Source organism: Typopeltis vanoorti, chromosome 9 (assembly GCF_054136105.1).
Source record: "Typopeltis vanoorti isolate ZY-2024b chromosome 9, IOZ_Tvanoo_1.0, whole genome shotgun sequence".
In the NCBI taxonomy this organism is placed as follows: Eukaryota; Metazoa; Arthropoda; class Arachnida; order Uropygi; family Thelyphonidae; genus Typopeltis; species Typopeltis vanoorti.
This window is the reverse complement of record NC_143557.1, coordinates 30,960,854-30,978,902: the sequence shown is the minus strand read 5'-3', so window position 1 is coordinate 30,978,902 and position 18,049 is coordinate 30,960,854. Positions and strand designations below refer to the sequence as shown.

Below are 18,049 nucleotides of genomic sequence, written 5' to 3'. Positions count from 1 at the left end.
CGTTTCGATGGTCGTCGCTGGATAAGTTCATTTTCGCTCAGTTTCTGTTCCGGTTCTAGGTTCGAGTATCCTTCCAATTCTAGGTTAAGGGACCAGTTCCAGCTAACAGACGCTAGATGGGTTGTTTATGCAGTGTAGAAATTAAATTCCGGATTTTCAGCCGCAAAGGTTCCTGATGATCTCTGCCTGTGGAAGTATCCTCGTCGATGTCAGAAACGGTGCCAGTGTGTGTAAGCAAGAATAAGAAGGAAGAAGATGATAACGATCTCAAGGACCTACTGATATGGACTAGATGACTAAACACTAAGTAAGGTCTATTATATGTGATTTAACTAGGGGCAGAAATTGTAGCAGAGATTGCTCTAGCCGTTTTTTTTGTTAGTATTAATTCAGGACTGAAGGCAATTAGCTAACCATTGAGAAATAACTTGCTTAGTTGTGTGAAATAAGATAAAGTTAATGTGTGTAATGTTATTTATTGTCTAAGCTTGCCTGTGGAATAGTATGTGTAGGTCTGTTATGCCTATGACTTAAGCATAGGCATAAACATTACTTTAGCCTGTTTATTTTAAGGGGAACTCGATTTGAACTCGATTGGATAATTTAAGATCTAAGTTAATATTGTGAGGGAAAAAGATTGTGTGCTTAGTGTTAACTTTATTGTACTCTAATTAGCATGAATAAATTGTTTTACTTGTCAAATAACTCCTGATTCCTATATGCCAATGAACTTCTCATAAAAAGACCGAACCTGTATGACCTAGGGAGATAAGTAGCCACAACTGAAGAATAGAGTATTGTGTTGCTCAATATAGTGATAAGTGTAAGAGATATTTCCATGCCTTGCCAAGTGTTTTTTTTTTTAAAGGATAATTAAATCTTATCTGCGATTTCTGATGGCGCAGTGGTAATAAATAAATAAATTTTTCAGAAATCAATAAAGAAAAACTCTTACTGTTTAGACAAAGGGATTGACTCCAGTCAGAGGCAATTCCTATGGTTTTAGAATTTCATGCACGTGATTAAGCATAGTTACGACATTGAGAATAAGGGGGGGGGAGTCTAATTGAAAGAAAATATTAATTGAAATAGACTAACTCAAGCAAGGGATTAAGAACGACAGAGTCACGACTGTTAAGAATAACAAGTTAAGTAAGTTGAAATAAACAAGATAAATAAATATATATTTCAAACAAAGTATAGAATCAAAACTTCAAGAAATTAAGTATCATATTATTTACAAATACAAAAGACACCCCGAATTTAACACTATCAACATCCAGCCCTTGCAGTTTCACATGCCATGGCTTTCACTATCTATAAAACCTGATATAAATCTGAAACGTCCTGCATATTGTATGATGGAATATATTAGAAAAAAATACACCATATTGTTGCATGTTGATGAACATCTTCTACAACATAGTGCCGCATAGTATCAAAAAGGCTTGGCACTTTCCTCTGTGAATGCTACACTTCATCAATGTCTATATTAGTTTTAATCTTAAAGAGAGTCTGATTATTTAATGCCTTTTAGGAGGGGATATTGCGAAGGTGGTGAAGGTAATCCAGAGGATTGCTGCAATACTGAGAAGGACACTGGCCTGTGGATAAAACAGTTGTCATTCCATTGTATTAAGCCCTGATCAGACCACATAGACTATTGTTCTCAAATTTGGTCCCCAGGATTTGAAGGGGATAAATTAACTGTGGAAAGGATACAGAGGCAGATAACAAAAGTGGTTTCAGGACTGTACAATGTTCATTATGAGGACAGGCTGAGGGAATTGCAGAGTTTGGTAGATAAAAGGAGAGGTGATATGATTGATACTTTTAAACTATTGGGAGGTAGTTACAGGGTTAGCAGTGGGGATTTCTTTCGCTTGGTGGAACAAGGGGTGAGGAGTGGTTTCTTATATATTAAATATACTTTTCTTGTACAAATATATTGATAATTCTTATATCAATATATTTGTATATGACACACACTACCAAGTTTTAGTAGTGTATGTCATGTGGGCAATATAATGGAAAACAGCAGCTTCTTCATAAGAGAGATGAGCAAATCACTTTTCATCCACTAGCCAAATTTCCAGTAATTATTTCATGTTTTTTTTTTGTTTTTGTTTCCTACCCATGAAAGGTTATAAACCTATGATAGTACATCAATGCCATACATGGGATAAGAAAGTTTTTACCTTTTTTTTTATTATTTTATTCATTTTTGTATTTTTTATTTAATTTTTATATAGTCCACAGCTTCTAATGACCAAACATAACTTTTTTCAAGCCACTTAAGGCCTCCAATTTCATTGTCTGGTGTGAGACTATGCATATGGGGGATATGATTGAGACATATAAGCTGATCAGGTGTTATCAGGTAGACATGGAAGAGATTTTTCATAGAATGGGAGAGGGGAGTAGAACAAGAGGCCATTGCTGGAAACTGTATAAGGAGAGTGTGAGTAAAGGAATGAGAAGCAGCTTCTTTGCATGGAGGGTGGTTGGTGAGTGGAATGTATTGCCCGAGTGTGTTGTGGATGTGGACACATTGAATCAGTTTAAGATACGGTTGGATGAGCATTGTATGCAATAGTGAGTACCTCCCGCAATGAGTCTCTAACTCCATGGAGGTCAAATGTTGCTAATAATAATAATATACATGGTCTCACACCAGACAATAAAATGCATTTTCTGCCTGCAAGTTTGAATCCCATCCATGCTCATGGTGGGATTCAAACCTGCAACCTGTTAGTTGGAAAGCCAGTACATTACCACTCATTGAATCTAGGTTATAATTATTCTATAATAAATTTAGTTTAATCCTTTATCCAAGTGTAAGCAAACAAAGTTTGCACATGAAGTATCTTCAGGACTAAGGCAACTTGTGGTAAAGGTGGACTAAGCTCCATCACTTATCTTAGTATCTCCCATAATGCAAAGCACATCTCCTTACGGACATGTACAAAGCTATGCATTAAGGGAAGGGCCACTACCCAGACCGGTTTCGACCTTTATTGAGGTCTCGTCAGTAGGAGCCAGACCCAGAGGTGGTGATACTAAAGTGGAAGTAACGGAGAAATCATATTTACCTATACGAGTTGCCAAAGGGTGTCTCACCTTATTATTAAATTACTCTGGATTTGGAGAAAGATGTTGGAAGTTTTTTCCCATTTGATTAGACTATAAAAAATTTAGTTTAATCTATACTGAAATAAAGAGCCAAAAGGCTTCACTTCAGCGATGCAAAATTATTCAAATTAAGTGGATATCGAATCCAACATTATTTCAAAGCCAAATAAAGAAACTACAAGAGTTCTGTGCCGAATATAGAAACTATAACAGTTTTGGCAGATCAAAGCGTAAGCAAACCTTTCACGACATGGGCAGTTCGTGGTAAAGGTGGAGTAAGCTCTAATCACTTTCCTTTGTATTTCCCATAATGTAAAGCACATCTCCTTGCAGACATGCATGATGTTATACATTATGAGGGGGGGGTCACTACCCAGACCGGTTTCGACCTTTGTTGAGGTCTCATCAGTGGATAGGTAGACCCAGATGTAAATACCCAGATTGAAGGGATGCAGGAGTTATACTTTACCATACGAGTTGCAAAAAGGTGTCACATCACAAAAGGCACCAAGAATTACTGATATAAAGAGCCAAAAGGCTTCACTCCGGCAAATGCAAAGTATTCAAATTAAGTGGATATTGAATCCAACATTATTTCTGAGCCAAATAGAGAAATTACAAGAGTTTTGTGCCGAATATAGAAACTATAAAAGTTTCGGTGGATCCAAGCGTAAGCAAACCTTTCTTGACTTTCTTTGGTTCTTTATTTCCGTAATTCTTGGTGCCTTTTGTGATGTGATACCTTTCGGCAACTCATATGGTAAAGTATAACTTTTGCATCACTTCAACCTGGGTATTTACATCTAGGTCTACCTATCTACTGATGAGACCTCAACGAAGATTGAAACCAGTCTGAGTGGTGACCCCCCCCCCCATAATGTATAGCATCATACATGTCTCCAAGGAGATGTGCTTTACATTATGGGAAATACTAAGTAATGTGATCAGAGCTTACTCCATCTTTACCACGAATTGTCCCTGTTGTGAAAGGTTTGCTTACGCTTGGATCCACCAAAACTTTTATAGTTTCTATATTCAAATAGAGAAACTACAAAACTCTTGTAGTTTCTCTATTTGGCTTTGAAATAATGTTGGATTCAATATCCACTTAATTTGAATAATTTAGTTTCATCCTTTATCCAAGTGTAAGGCAAACAAAGTTTGCACTGAAAAAAAAAAAAAAACTTCCAACATTATAACTATTTATTATAATGAATAATCAATCTATATCTTGTCTGTTGTTAAAGGATATTATTTATCCTAGGTAGTATATCCTGGCAACTATTCAATGCTAATGCCACCTACCAAGACAGGAATTTTTAAGCTATTAATCATGATTTTTATTTTTGTAAAAATTCATTTCACATCCTATTAGTTTGTTCTTGTGTTATGCAGTTCATTTATGATTTCCATCAGTTCAGTGAGGTCTCCTGAAAAGATGGCAGCACCATCCACAAATTGAAAACTGCTTAGTTTCTTTTCCAAGTACCGATATATCCTCCCATTTACCAGTCATGTCTTCTGAATTCATGTTTCTACTAGTTCTATCAGTTCAGTGGGGTGCCGTGAAAAGATGGTAGCACCACGCACAAATTGAAAATTGCTTAATTTCTTTTCCAAGACCCAATACAAAATGGGAAGATATTATCTTCCCATTTATCCAGTCATGTCAAATGAATGCATGTTCAAGTGTAGTGGGATGATTCCAGTGCCACTGGATCACCCCACTAAGCAATCTTCCTCTGTGCAAACAACTATATCTTCTTCAACCCATCTGTCCCACAGAATTGGTAGAGTCCCCTGATTAGGGATCTTGATGAATTAATGCAGCCAGCACATCACTCCTCTGCTGCATCCTTCTAAGGACAAGTATTTTATGGCTGTAGATCTGTGTTCACTAGGCCAGTTTGTCTCTTATGAAGGATGAAAAACCTAAGTTTCCAGGAGGAAAAACCCTATGCCCTGTACGAAACCTCATAAAAGTTCCTCAAGTCTTGGTTGAAATCCTCATAGAGAAGATTTCAACCCAGGTCTTTCCAACCAGAAGACTGTCTATACGACCTGAGCTACAGAGGCTCCAATCAACTATATATATATATGTTTGTTTATTTGTTTGATCCAATATTATTATTATCAACCTCCTGGATTGATCTGCTCATTACTCATCACATGAGTAGGCCTCCTGGGATTGGGTAGGACCTTTTATGACAGGTCCACTTAAACAACACAAAGCCTATAATACCCCTCTCCATCCTTAAACTCATTTTTTGATACACTCGCAGACAATGTATTTCATGCATCCACCAATTTCCATGTAAAATCAGATGAATTTCATTGGCCACTGTGAGACACCATGCTGCTTATTGCAGGCCTGAAGTGGCTTGGTAAAAGTTTCATGTTTGGTCTCTAGAGCAGGGCTTCCAGATTATGTAAAAATATATATAAAATTGATAAAAATGGCAAAAAAAAAAATTCTTCATCCACCCAAGATACAAAATGTACTATAGGTTTATAATAACCTTTTATTAGTGGGAACTATACATTAGAAAAGAAAAAAAAAATCCTAAAAGATAATCTTTATACAGCCAAAATGCTTTGTTTCCTCATGTGATTCTTCTACTTTTTTTTTTTTTTCTTTAAAACTAATTGATCTAAGTAATGTGTGAGCAGTACTTCAAGATTCGATGTATCTGGTGTTATACAGTCAAGTAATGCTTTGAGCAAAAAAGAACACGTAGGTTTTTTTTTTTTTTTTTTTTTTTTTTTGAGGCTAAGGAAGCTATGGCAAAGATCACATACGTGTTTGTGCCAAACCTATTTCTCGATTAATGCTGGCCTAGTTAGTCGAGTGATTAGCCTATCCATTCTCCATCCAAAAGGCTGCGGATTCAAATCTTCATGTGGACATGGATATTTGTGATTGTCTGTGAACATATTAGTGGTGGTGGAGAGTAGATGGCATTGGTGTAGATGATACCATTTGCTGTAGTTGGTGGATTGAGTGGTGGAGACGGAGAGTTGTAGAGTAGGTGCCTTCCCTCGACGAGTCTGGGACTCCCTAGAGGTGTCAAGTAATAATAATAATAATCTCTCCATTCCTTGCACAACTTCCACAAATGGCTTCTTGTCCTTTTCCTATTCCCTTTGCTATACTATCTATATGAAAAACTTCCTCAGTGTCTCTGCTCTTTTGAGATAGTCCTCCCCGCCCCCATACACAACTTGTTGATATCTATCTGATAGCCCAACTCACCAGTCTGTCATGCAATTCCATCTGCTTCAATTTAGCAACCAACTTGTGATGTGGCAATCTATCAAAAGCCTTTGAAAAATTGAAGTATATCACTATATATGAATCTTCCTTGCCCAATACATTTGTCACCTTGTTATAGTGCATAAGCAAGTTTATAAAACACAACCTTCCTTTAACAAACCCATGCTGACAAACACAAAGAATACCATTGTTATCAATCTACTTTTACATCCTATATCACTAACCTCTTCAATAGTTTTTCTAGAACTGAACTAGAACATTACATGCAACCACATTATTATTATTTTTATTAGGCAGAAAACAATGTTATACACAAAGCCAATCAAAATGTGCTTTAAACTCATTCACTGCATTCATCACAATATCAGGCAGAGGATTCCACTGACCAACTCCTCTCCATGCAAAGAACCTACTCCTTATTCTCCTGCTTGCACCCTCCTTATTCAACTTCCAGATATGTCCCATTGTTCTACCCCCCCCTCTCCTATTCTATGAAAAATTTCTTAATATTATTATTTCTTAACCATGCCCATGGCAGGATTCGAACCTGCAGTCTTTTTGGCTGGAGAGCGGATACATTAACCATTCGGCCAACTAGGCTAGCATGCAGTATGGCCTGAAGGCATAATCGTATGTGTGTGTGTGTGTGCGCGCGCGCATTTTTCCCTGGAAAGTGCCAACTTACTAACAACCCTTTACTAACCTTAATTTACATTAATCAATCAGCAAATTAATGTTACCGATATGTACTTAGCACAACATATTTTTAAGAAACAGCTGATGATGGAACATCAGTGCCAGTTTTGTATTCAGTACACAGAGCTATGTTAAAAATTACCTCATACAAATTTCAGTGTTGTACAAACTGTGGTTTATAACCATTATAATTTAGCCCACTTATATTATTATTAAATGCTACCCCTAATTTAAGAAAAAAATATGTATATTATTTCTGGGAAAACTCCCATGTTACTCCTCTTTATTTAACTATTATAATTACAGCTATTTTGCCTACCCCCCCCCCCCCACACACTCTGCAGTTTTCGACATCGCAGACAGAGGAAAAGCCACAACACCCAAAAAAAGGTATGTGCAATTTTCTATTCCTTAGGCTACATATACTTTTTAGTACATCTAAACTCATAATGCCCTAAGAATCCATGAGTAAATAGCCAATGACATTCAAACAGGGGTACTCCTAAACTGAAGCAGGCAAAATAGCTGTAATTATAATAGAAAAAAATATATTTAAAATTGCATAATAAATTTATATTCCAATGATATTTAAAACGCCACTGAGAAAAAAAAAAACCTATTATAAATAAACAGAAAAATATTTCTGCATAAATACTGAATGGAGCAAAATTTTCTTTTCCCAGAATTAATTCTCTGGAAGAATGAATTTCTTAACCAAGTGATTCAACTATAAGATAAAGAATTGTGTACATTCTTAGGAGAGTATTTAGTGAATTGAAGGGTTATCGGTGTTTTGATAAGAGGCAATTCATTGGCCTTTAGTGCACTAAATAAAATAGTCGAGGAGATGGGATGAAATTCATTAAAGCTAGCTCTGCTTTAACGTGGTATCGAGGGGTTCAATGGATTCTACCTCAATAGTATCATTCAGTCTAGGTGATGGAACGGAGATCGTCGGTGTGAACACATCTAACACTCTTACAACAAAACTGAAAATCATCAGTTAATATGATCATCAATAAACAGGAAGCATTATTTCTAAAATAGGATATATATATATATATATATATATATATATATATGTATGTATGTGTGTGTGTGTCCTGTTTTAGAAATAGTTATTTCTTTAAAAGCATTATTTCTAAAACAGGACATATATGCATATATATGTCCTGTTTTAGAAACAAATGCTTCCTATTTATTGATGATCATATTAACTGATGATTTTCAGTTTTATAAAATATAAAATTACATAAAAAATATTATAAAACAATTTATATTATAAAATAATATATATATATATATATATTTATTTATATTATTTATGAAGTTTAAAGCATTCTTTTAAATACAAAAGTAATTCTTTTTATATTAAAATAACTTATGAGTTATATAATAAAAACAGTTAAGACTTACATATTATTGGTATTTGTCTGTACCATGCTTTATATAAATTTAGAACTCGTCGTTTAGCTTCTGTTTGATCTACCGATAATATTGGTTTCACGTGTCGTACAGTACTTCTAGCAACACGACCCGCCATTTTAGCTAACTCCTAGGGTAGCATTTAAGATATGTTATTGCGATATTTCATAAAATATGATATTTTATCATTGCTAATTCAGAGATTCAAGCAAAGTAATTTATAAATTGCAGTATTTTATGCTTATATCAAAATGACAAAATATTGAATTCATCTTGAAAGAATTTAATACTATTTAACACCGGTATCTCCTTTTGATAACTAGTGTCGGCAACATAAGAAATTAAGTGGTTAGATATGATTGTGTGTAAATATGAATTTGAATAAAAAAAATTCCAGAATTCATGAATAAGTCGTTTCTACACTAGCCTTATAGATCAGATAATACATGAAGGAAACAGGTAAATAGCCTCCATAAACAACATTGCTATTTTACTAAAATGATTTGCAACAATGCCTACAAAAATGACAGATGATGCAAGCCCTCTCTCAATATTTCTTGTTAAATCCGGTAGTAAAGGTGACCGCTTACTGTTTCGCTTCCCTTACTGGGTTGATGATTGCAAGCAGTCCCAAATCAGGAGTAAGTATATTGATATTAGGGTAAGAAGTATACTAGAGTGTATAAATCTAGTGTGGTTACAGTGACCATTTTTTTTTTGGAGAAAATAAAGGACAAATCAGAAATTGTTTCATAATAATAATAAAACAAGTTGCATTTATTAGTTTCACTAAAAAGCTTTATAACATTTATTATAAAATATGAGCATATACATAGCATTTTAAACAATCATATTATTACTTTAAAAATTTAATTTTTGATACTTTTCACAAGAATGAACTTGTTTTAATAAATCAGGATTGTGTTTTAAAAATTCATAAAACTGTATACAATTCATGTCAAAATTGCATTTGGTATAAATGCGTGCTTTCAATGTTTCGATTTTTTAATTGGGATTTTTTTCACTAGTCCACATATTGTTCACTAATGAAAATACTCTTTCAGTGGGGGCATTAGATCCAGGGAGACATAAGCAAAATTCAACGACTTTTTAAATGTTTATCTGTGAAATATTTAAAATTTTCAACCTATCTACGTTGGTAGGACTCGTCATTTTGTCGCCATTCTTCGATCTTTTCACTGGTGACATAACTTTTAATAAAGTTATGTCAAAATAAAGGACAAAATGACCATTTTATAAAAAAAAAAAAAAAAAAAAATCTAAAGGACAGAGCAGTGAAATGAAGGACGTATGGTTATTTTGTTTAAGGTTATATGATGTTTATAGATGGTGATAGATCCAAAGGTTTGATCTCATATAGTTAGTAACAGAAAACTTTTATATAAATAAGGCTACTTGCTCTTTTCAGTTAGGTTTTGTTTTTGCTTGTATACAGGCAATTTTCGCAGTGAGTTCTGCATCATTCATCCGAAATCATAATACTGGTGTGAACTTAACCCTTATTAACCCCAAAAATACAATTTCCCTTATGACATTCCTAGTTATGGATTCTTTGTTATGCTGAACATATCCCATCCACTTAGTCTTCTTGCTGCATAAAGATAATTAAACGATCTCATGCGGAGATAGTTTTTCTTCCTCCCCTCACACACACCTGGAAATTGATTTTTCTTCCCATATATTGATCAGAGATCATACAATTAACAGACAAAAATACTATTGTAGTTTGGTGAGAGAGATTGGTGTCATGCAGATAGCTCCTCAGACTTCTATAGAGGTGTCATGTAATAATAATGATAAAATATCATAATACTGAAGTAATAGTAATCTAGAAACTCTAGTCTAATCTAATCTAAAAATCTAGAAATTATGGTAGCCTTAGTTAATGGTTTTTTCCATGATTTCATGATGGACCTGCTTAACACAAACATGATGCCAGCTTTCCTCTATTCCAAGCCAGTCTCCTCAATTTCCTTTCTGTTGACTTTATAGGGTCTTCTCATCTCTTAGGTGATTTATGAGATTTGATTTTTATGTCTGAGATACCATCCTATAATTCTCAAAGTCCATCTGTTGTGTTTTGAGTGGGCAGTATGCCCTGCCCACCTTTATTATTATTATTATTATTCAGGCCTCCAAGGAGTCAAAAGACTCATCAAGGGGAGGTCCCCCCCTGAGAAACACAAAGTCTATCATATCACTCTTTAAACTCACTGACCGTTCTCGCTCCCACCACTCCATCTCTGCAATGCATTCCACTGCTCAACCATCCTTTATTTTGCTGTTATAGATAGCTTCTGCTACATCTAAATAGAATTGGAGACTAAGTGGATGGGAATAGTTTAGCATAACAAAGAATTCATAACTAGGAATGTCATAAGGGATTGTATTTTTGGGTTTAAGTTCACACCAGTATTATGATTTTGGGACAAATGATGCAGAACTCAGTGAAACAAAGGTTGGCTGATTGGTAGAGCCTCTGCTACTAATGACTCATGCAAAAAGTTAAGCAAGTTTGAGCACGGTTAGTAGTTGGACAGGGTCAATCGTTCGATGCTGTTGGCACATTCGCCCTCATTGAGTCTTTGGACTCCCTGGAGGTGTCACATAATAATAAATAATAATTAAAGAATTAAAACATTAAAAATGGCAAGGGCATAGTAATATTGAAAGTCAACAAAGGCAACTCATCAGTCGTTTTGAATTCAACAGAATACATAGATAAAATGAAAACATTTCCAGGAGACACAAACACCTATGAATAGTTGGAATGAGATCCCATTCAATATTTTTATAATAAAACCAATAACTTAATTAAAAGCATGTTGAACTGGTCTGACAAAACAAAAAATTGCTTTGAATCTAGACATTGTCTTGTTCGAAGACTTCCAACTAAGACCAATTGTTGATGCAAGATACTCTCCAACTTCTTTACTATCTAAGCATCTAGCAAATCTACTGAAACCTTACATCAGACAAACATCCTCTTATGTAAAAAAACACCATACATTTCATAGAAAATATTCAAGACATCACATTGCCTCCTATTGATATAATTGTAAGCTTCCAAGCTTGCATAGTAAATACTTTCACTAACATTCCAAAAATAGAAACTAGGAATTACTTCAATATCTTTCTGCCAGACACAGTGGACTTCTTTAAACACTGTATAATTTTTTTTTTAACAGAAATAGTCCTCCAACCGCAAGGAACAAAACTAAAAAAATTTGGCAAAGATTTATCATCTGGCCCAGTACTATTATACATTTAGAAGATTTGATCACCTTTCTGAATAACATTCATCCTTAGATTAAATTCACAGTTGAATTAGAAAGAATGTTTTGGATATACAATTGAAATTTAAGAACAAAACACACACTCAACTTCTCAGTCTACAGGAAACCAACCAACACAGGACTTTACCAACATGCCACTTCTCATCACCACCCAGCACAAAAAATGGGGGCATCATTTGTTCCTTATATGATACAGAATTTTCATCAGCATAGATAAGAGAAACGAAGAGCTACAATATCTCAATTCTGTCCTTCCAAATAAATGGCTACAACAGAACATTAGTAAAAGAAATTTCATTTCAACCATGAAAACAATCAGAAGAACAAAAAAAATAAAAATAAAAATAAAATAAAAAATATAAAAGAGCAGTGATTCTTCCATATATATACAATCACTCACAGATAAAATAGTAACATTACTCTTCACCAACAAAACTTAAAAGTTGCTTAATATTTACACATTTCTTTCATATATATTGGGCACCTGGATTGCACACAGATCTAGTCACCTGGATTCCTTTGTGATGGTAGATAGGATCCAGAGGTGAGTAAGAAAGATTGTTGCAGGTCTGTGAAATGTTTCATATGAGGTAAGATTGGTCCATTTGGGTTCTAAAAACTAGCTGATAGGCATAAGAGAGGAGATATGATAGAAGTATATAAGTTATTGTAGGAGTGATACTGATGATTTTTTTTTGTACAGTGCAAGAAGGGAGAGAACAAGGGGTCATCCCTGGAAATTGTTTGAGTGTGGTTAACAAGGGTGTTAGGACTAGATTTTGTGCTTGGAGATGCATTGTCAGAGCTTTGTCTGTGAATGAATTGAATGAAAAGTGTGATAGGTATTGTGTGAATAATGATTAGTGTGTCCATATAGGGTCTCCCACAATGACTCTGCTGACTCCATTGAGACTGTTATAATAATAATAACACAATCAATCACAGATAAAATAGCAAGATTAATTTATTAACAAAACTTAAAAGTCACATTATATCCACTCAACAAAATCTCTGAACATCTGAAACCTCCACGTCCACCACTCAAAAAACCAGGAGTCTACAAGATCAGTTGCAATTGTAAATTACAACTGATCTTGTAGTCTCCTGGAGTTTATAAAGTATGCTGTTTCTGCATGCTGGCTTACTTTGGACAGACAGGTAGATCGGCAACCATCTGCTTAAAAGAACACAAGTCATACATCTGCAATCACGACTACAGTCAATCTAAACTGCATAGGATGTACTGGCAGATACAGTGAGATATGCCAATCGGAACACTTCAAGGACGTTGAGAATGAAAAAAAGTACAAATCAGGGCTGGCAGCACATACACAGAACAAAACACCAAGTAGAATAACAACAAACTGAAATGCTTCACACTGATTACCATTTTTACTTAAGAGCATTCAAAGAATCAGCTGAAATGATAAAGCATCCTGTACAGTGTAACAAAAGGCAAGGGATGATTTTACATCAAGTCTGGTCTTCCTTAATCCATGATGACACACTTTTATCTATGTGTTGAGGCTTAAGTGCTGTGAGGACATCATGTTGGAGGCTTAATGGAATATATACAACTCTCGGAAAGGATTAAAACTGATTTTAATGCTTCTAGTATTTCATCTCAGTCACTGAGACAACTTCAAGGATTACAAAAAAAATGTTATAACACACAAATTCAATACAATACTAAGTGGAACAGGTGGATGAATCTAAAGTCCTATCTAGCAGGACTTTAGATTCAGTTTCCCAGATTAATGTTTCCCAAACTGGGAAGTTTTATACAACCATATTTATTTAAATTTGGTTGATTTCTGAGTGTCACACAGATTCTAAAAATAGTCTTTATTTTTTGATTTTACTATGGTGGAACATGATAGTTTTTTTTTCAAGAGACCATTTAGGTTGTATCCAAACACGGTCTGCAAGGCCAGATTGACCATAGTTGTGATTGCAGATGTATGATTTGTGTTCTTCTAAGCAGATAGTTGCTGATCTACCTGTCTGTCCAAAGTAAGCCAGTATGCAGGAACAGGGTACTTTATAAACTCCAGGGACTGAGAGAGGAGAACGCTGATCTTTGGTTGTATATGTGTTGAGGTGAAGGTGTTGTGTTATGTGGTTGAGTTCAGTTGAAAGGGCAGTTCCACTGGAACAAAGATTGTGGGCTTTCTTGGTTAGAGTTTTAATAATGCCATATTGTTGAGAGGGGTGGTGGTGGTGGTGGGAGAGTTTGTGAATGTGTGTGAGTAGGTTTTCTATATACAGTAAAGGAAAGGTTACTAAAGTGTCTAGGAAGCGTAAACTATTGTTATTTTCTTTTTCCCATCGTAAACTGGATTCTTGGATGTATGCTGTTGAGGTGACTGAGTAAGGAGTCTAATATGTCTGAGCAATGAGGCCAAATAAAAACACACCATCTACATATCTTAGCCAGATAGAAGGTTTGAGCGGGGATGAGTCTGTGGCTCGTTTTTCAAAATTTTCCATGTAAATTTTCAAAATTTTAAAAGAATTATTTTGAAAGAATTAAAAAAATGAGTTCCTCCCCCATTTCCCAGCCATCTCTTCAGAAGATTTCAGAAATGTCATCACCTACCCTACATCTGTGGCAAATCAGAAAAAATAATATGGTCTTTAAAAAAAATACAACCTCCACACATCGTTTAAGCCCCACCGTAAACTTGCTACCTTTATTTGTTCTTCGAAAGATCAGCTCCCTCCTTGTGGCTGGAATTTATAAAGTACTCTATTTCTGCATACTGGCTTACTTTGAACAGACAGGTAGATCAGCAACTGTCTACTTAGAAGAACACAAATCATACATCTGCAATCATGACTATGGTCAATCTGGCCTTGCAGATCATGTTTTGGATACAACCCACAGGATCCCCTGGAAAGAAACCACCATGCTAACACCATAGTAAATTTAAAAAAAAAAAAAAAAAAAAAAAATACTATTTTTAGAATCTGTGGAGGCACTCAGAAATCAACTGAATTTAAATAAATACGGTTGCATAAAACTTCCCAAAATTTGGGAAACATTAATTATCAAAGATCCCACCTTACATCCTAGGCCACCTATTAATGCCCATAGAGGGTGCGCCACCTAGTCACCCACATGGTTGCACTTAGTACGAGGATGGTCTGAAAAGTTCTCGGCCTCAACCATAGATTGCAACACTGTCAGTAGATTTTTTTTGTTTTTCTGTCATAAGCATTGATGTGAAATTGCAAGTCATTCTATCAAGTAAGCAGCAACCTAAACAAAGCGGATAAACTGGCCCTCAAATCCATAAAAAAATAACCGTGACATTATTATCACTAAAGCCGATAAAGGGAACGCCACTGTTGTTTTAAATCGGACAACCTACATTGAAAAAATGAACCATTTGGTATCGGACCACAACACATACCAAATGGTAAATTACAACCCCACGCAATGTAGCAAAAAGAAAACTACTTAAATCAGTTAACACGTGGCCGGAAGAAACAATCAAAAAATTAATACCGCAGTATGCCCGCGCGCCCAGAATTTATGCCCTGCTAAAAGTACACAAAACAGACTCACCATTACGTCCAATTGTGGAAGGAATTGACAATCCGAATTACTACTTAGCCAAAAAATTAGCGGCCACATCAAGGAATTGGTTGGTCATTCCCCTTCCTACATAAAAAATACAGAACAATTCATAAACAAAATTAAAAATATTATGCTCAATGACCAAGATCTATTAGTCAGCTTTGACATAACTTCCCTTTTCACCAATGTCCCCAATGATACTATCCTACTCTTACAGAACATATTTCCACACGACATCATGACCCTCTTTGCCCACGTACTCCGCTCCAGATATTTCATGTGGCAAAACAATTTTCACTTTCAAAAAGAGGGTACCGTTATGGGCTCTCCCCCCCCCCAATAGAGAACTTTTATATGGAAGATTTTGAGCAACGAGTCTAGAATTGGCGTGCCTAAAGCCCAAACTTTGGCTCAGATATGTTGACGATATTTTCGCCATTTGGCTCCACAGCCATCAAGCACTAGATGCATTCCTTAGCCACCTGAACAAACAACACAAACACATCCAATTCACCACTGAAATTCAAAAAAACAACTCTCTTCTGTTCGTAGACACATTTGTCACACGTCTTCCTTCAGGCTGTCTCTCCTTCTCAGTTTACCGCAAACCTACACACACACACAGACCAGTACATACACAAAAACTAGGGGTCATAAGCACCCTTAAACACAGAGCTCAAACCATTTGTTCAAATGAACAAGCTCTTAACCATGAATATGAGACCATCAAACATACCTTTATAAAAAATGGATACAATATAAAAACCATTCACAAGATCCTCTACAAAGATACCACTAATAACAAAAAAGATTTCAAGAATGCTATTGCTATACCATATGTTAGAGGCATTTCAGAAAAAATAGACAGAACACTACACAAATACAACATCAAAACCACCTTTAAACCCCTGACAAAATTAAGACACCTACTCAGTTCTTCCAAGGATCCCCTGCCACACTTAGCCCACCCAGGGGTTTACAAAATAGATTGCACATGTAACATACCATACATAGGGGAAACAGGGCAAACCATCCCAATCAGAAAGGATGAACACAAACGTCACATAAAATATCTCCATTTTGGAAAAACCGGCCTTTCTGACCACGCACTCCAAACATACCACAGAATTGACTGGAAAGGTACCAAGTCCCTGCACTGCACCAAAACCTGGTTCGAGCAGAAATTCAAGGAAGCATGTGAAATGCTCAAACATGATCCAAATCTGAATAAAAATGATGGTCTAACAATTCCAAGAATGTGGAGGACCCATGTACAACCTTCATAGCAACCACAAAGAAAAAGCTCAATACAAGACCTAGTGAAGTGTTTTTTTTTTTTTTTTCCCTTGAACATTCAATAGCAACCTGTTCTGTACAAATCCAGAAGATAATCCTAATATAACTGTATAATTCCAGCAGAATCCTAGTACGTGAGGACTTTAGCAGAGTTTATTGTAGTTTTTAATTTATTTTTGTTTATTTTATTTTATTTATTTATTTATTTATTATGTATATTATTTCTGGGAAAACTCCCATGTTACTCCTCATTATAAACTATTATAATACAGCTATATCGCCTGCTTCAGTTTAGGAGTACCCCTGTTTAAATGTCATTGGCTATTTACTCATGGGTTCTTAGGGCATTATGAGTGTAGATGTACTAAAAAGTATATGTAGCTTAAGGAATAGAAATTGCACATACCTTTTTCTGGGTGTTGTGGCTTTTCCTCTGTCTGCGATGTCGAGAACTGCAGAGTGTGTGTGGGGGGGTAGGCAGTTTGGTAGAATAAGTTAGAAAAACCCGGGTTTTTTTTTTTTTTTTTTTTTCGTAATATGTAGAAACATATACTTTTATATAGGGTGGGGAAAAAAGTGAAAGGGTTAATTTTTTAAAATAGGGAGGGGGAGGGGGAAAGGTGGTTGACGGGGTGTGGACCGTTTCGACTATTCGTGGTCATCATCGGAACATATTGGGAAAGTGGAAGCTATGTCAGGTCGGGTGGGTGCTTCAGAGGTGTTTGTGTTGTCTCCTATTGGTCGGGATTGTGACCTCAATTTAATGTTGTGAAGCTTCCAAACCTCGGAGATTATGTAGGGCCTGTGTACGTTGATCGAGTTCGCGTCACACTTTATAGCTATTGTTTCCGATATTCTGAGCATTGTTTCATTGTCTTGTCTGTCTATTATGATGGCCTTGTCTATCTGCGGGGTGTGTTTTTGTTCAAGGGCGTGAACAGCTATTTCCGTTTTTCCTGTGCTTTGTATACGATTTTTCTTTTTAATGTTGCGTTTTTTAGTGTTTAAATGTTCTGGAATAGGGATGTTACAGTCACGGAAGTGTTCTTGTAGTCTTGCCCATAAAGACCTGATGGTGGAACCTGTGTAGGTGATGTCACAGTCTTTTTGGCAGGGAAATTTATAGACTACATTGTGCTGTTCAAATATATCTTTTTGTGTGTGAGGTTTGGTGGATTTTAGGAGGTTAGCCAGTTTTTGGCTTGTGGTGAATACCAGTTTGTAGTCAGTATGTTTGAAGATGTATTTATAGGCTTTGTATGTGTTTTGGGTGTATGGTAGTTTGATAATTTTTTGTGTAGGGAAGTTCGTTTTGGTACTTGGGTT

At 35.6% G+C, this 18,049-nt stretch overlaps 2 protein-coding genes across 3 annotated transcripts in view; one reads left to right on the top strand and one right to left on the bottom strand.

The window, feature by feature from the left end:
• The window catches only part of ND-B14 (NADH dehydrogenase (ubiquinone) B14 subunit), a 56,283-nt gene extending 47,203 nt beyond the window's left edge, over window positions 1-9,080 (bottom strand). The window contains exons 1-2 of the mRNA XM_090398552.1: window positions 8,955-9,080; window positions 8,519-8,657 (exon numbers count right to left, since the gene is read on the bottom strand). Coding sequence (XP_090254678.1) covers window positions 8,519-8,657; window positions 8,955-8,975 — 160 coding nt within the window. The 5' untranslated portion in view covers window positions 8,976-9,080. The remainder of the gene's footprint in view (window positions 1-8,518; window positions 8,658-8,954) is intronic.
• The window catches only part of Nprl3 (GATOR complex protein Nprl3), a 654,348-nt gene continuing 644,949 nt past the window's right edge, over window positions 8,651-18,049 (top strand). The window contains exon 1 of one of the 2 annotated variants that reach the window (XM_090398550.1): window positions 8,651-8,986. In XM_090398550.1, coding sequence (XP_090254676.1) covers window positions 8,974-8,986 — 13 coding nt within the window. In that variant the 5' untranslated portion in view covers window positions 8,651-8,973. Of the gene's footprint in view, window positions 8,987-9,038; window positions 9,169-18,049 lie in introns of those variants that run through there. The other variant, XM_090398549.1, reaches the window with a different exon arrangement.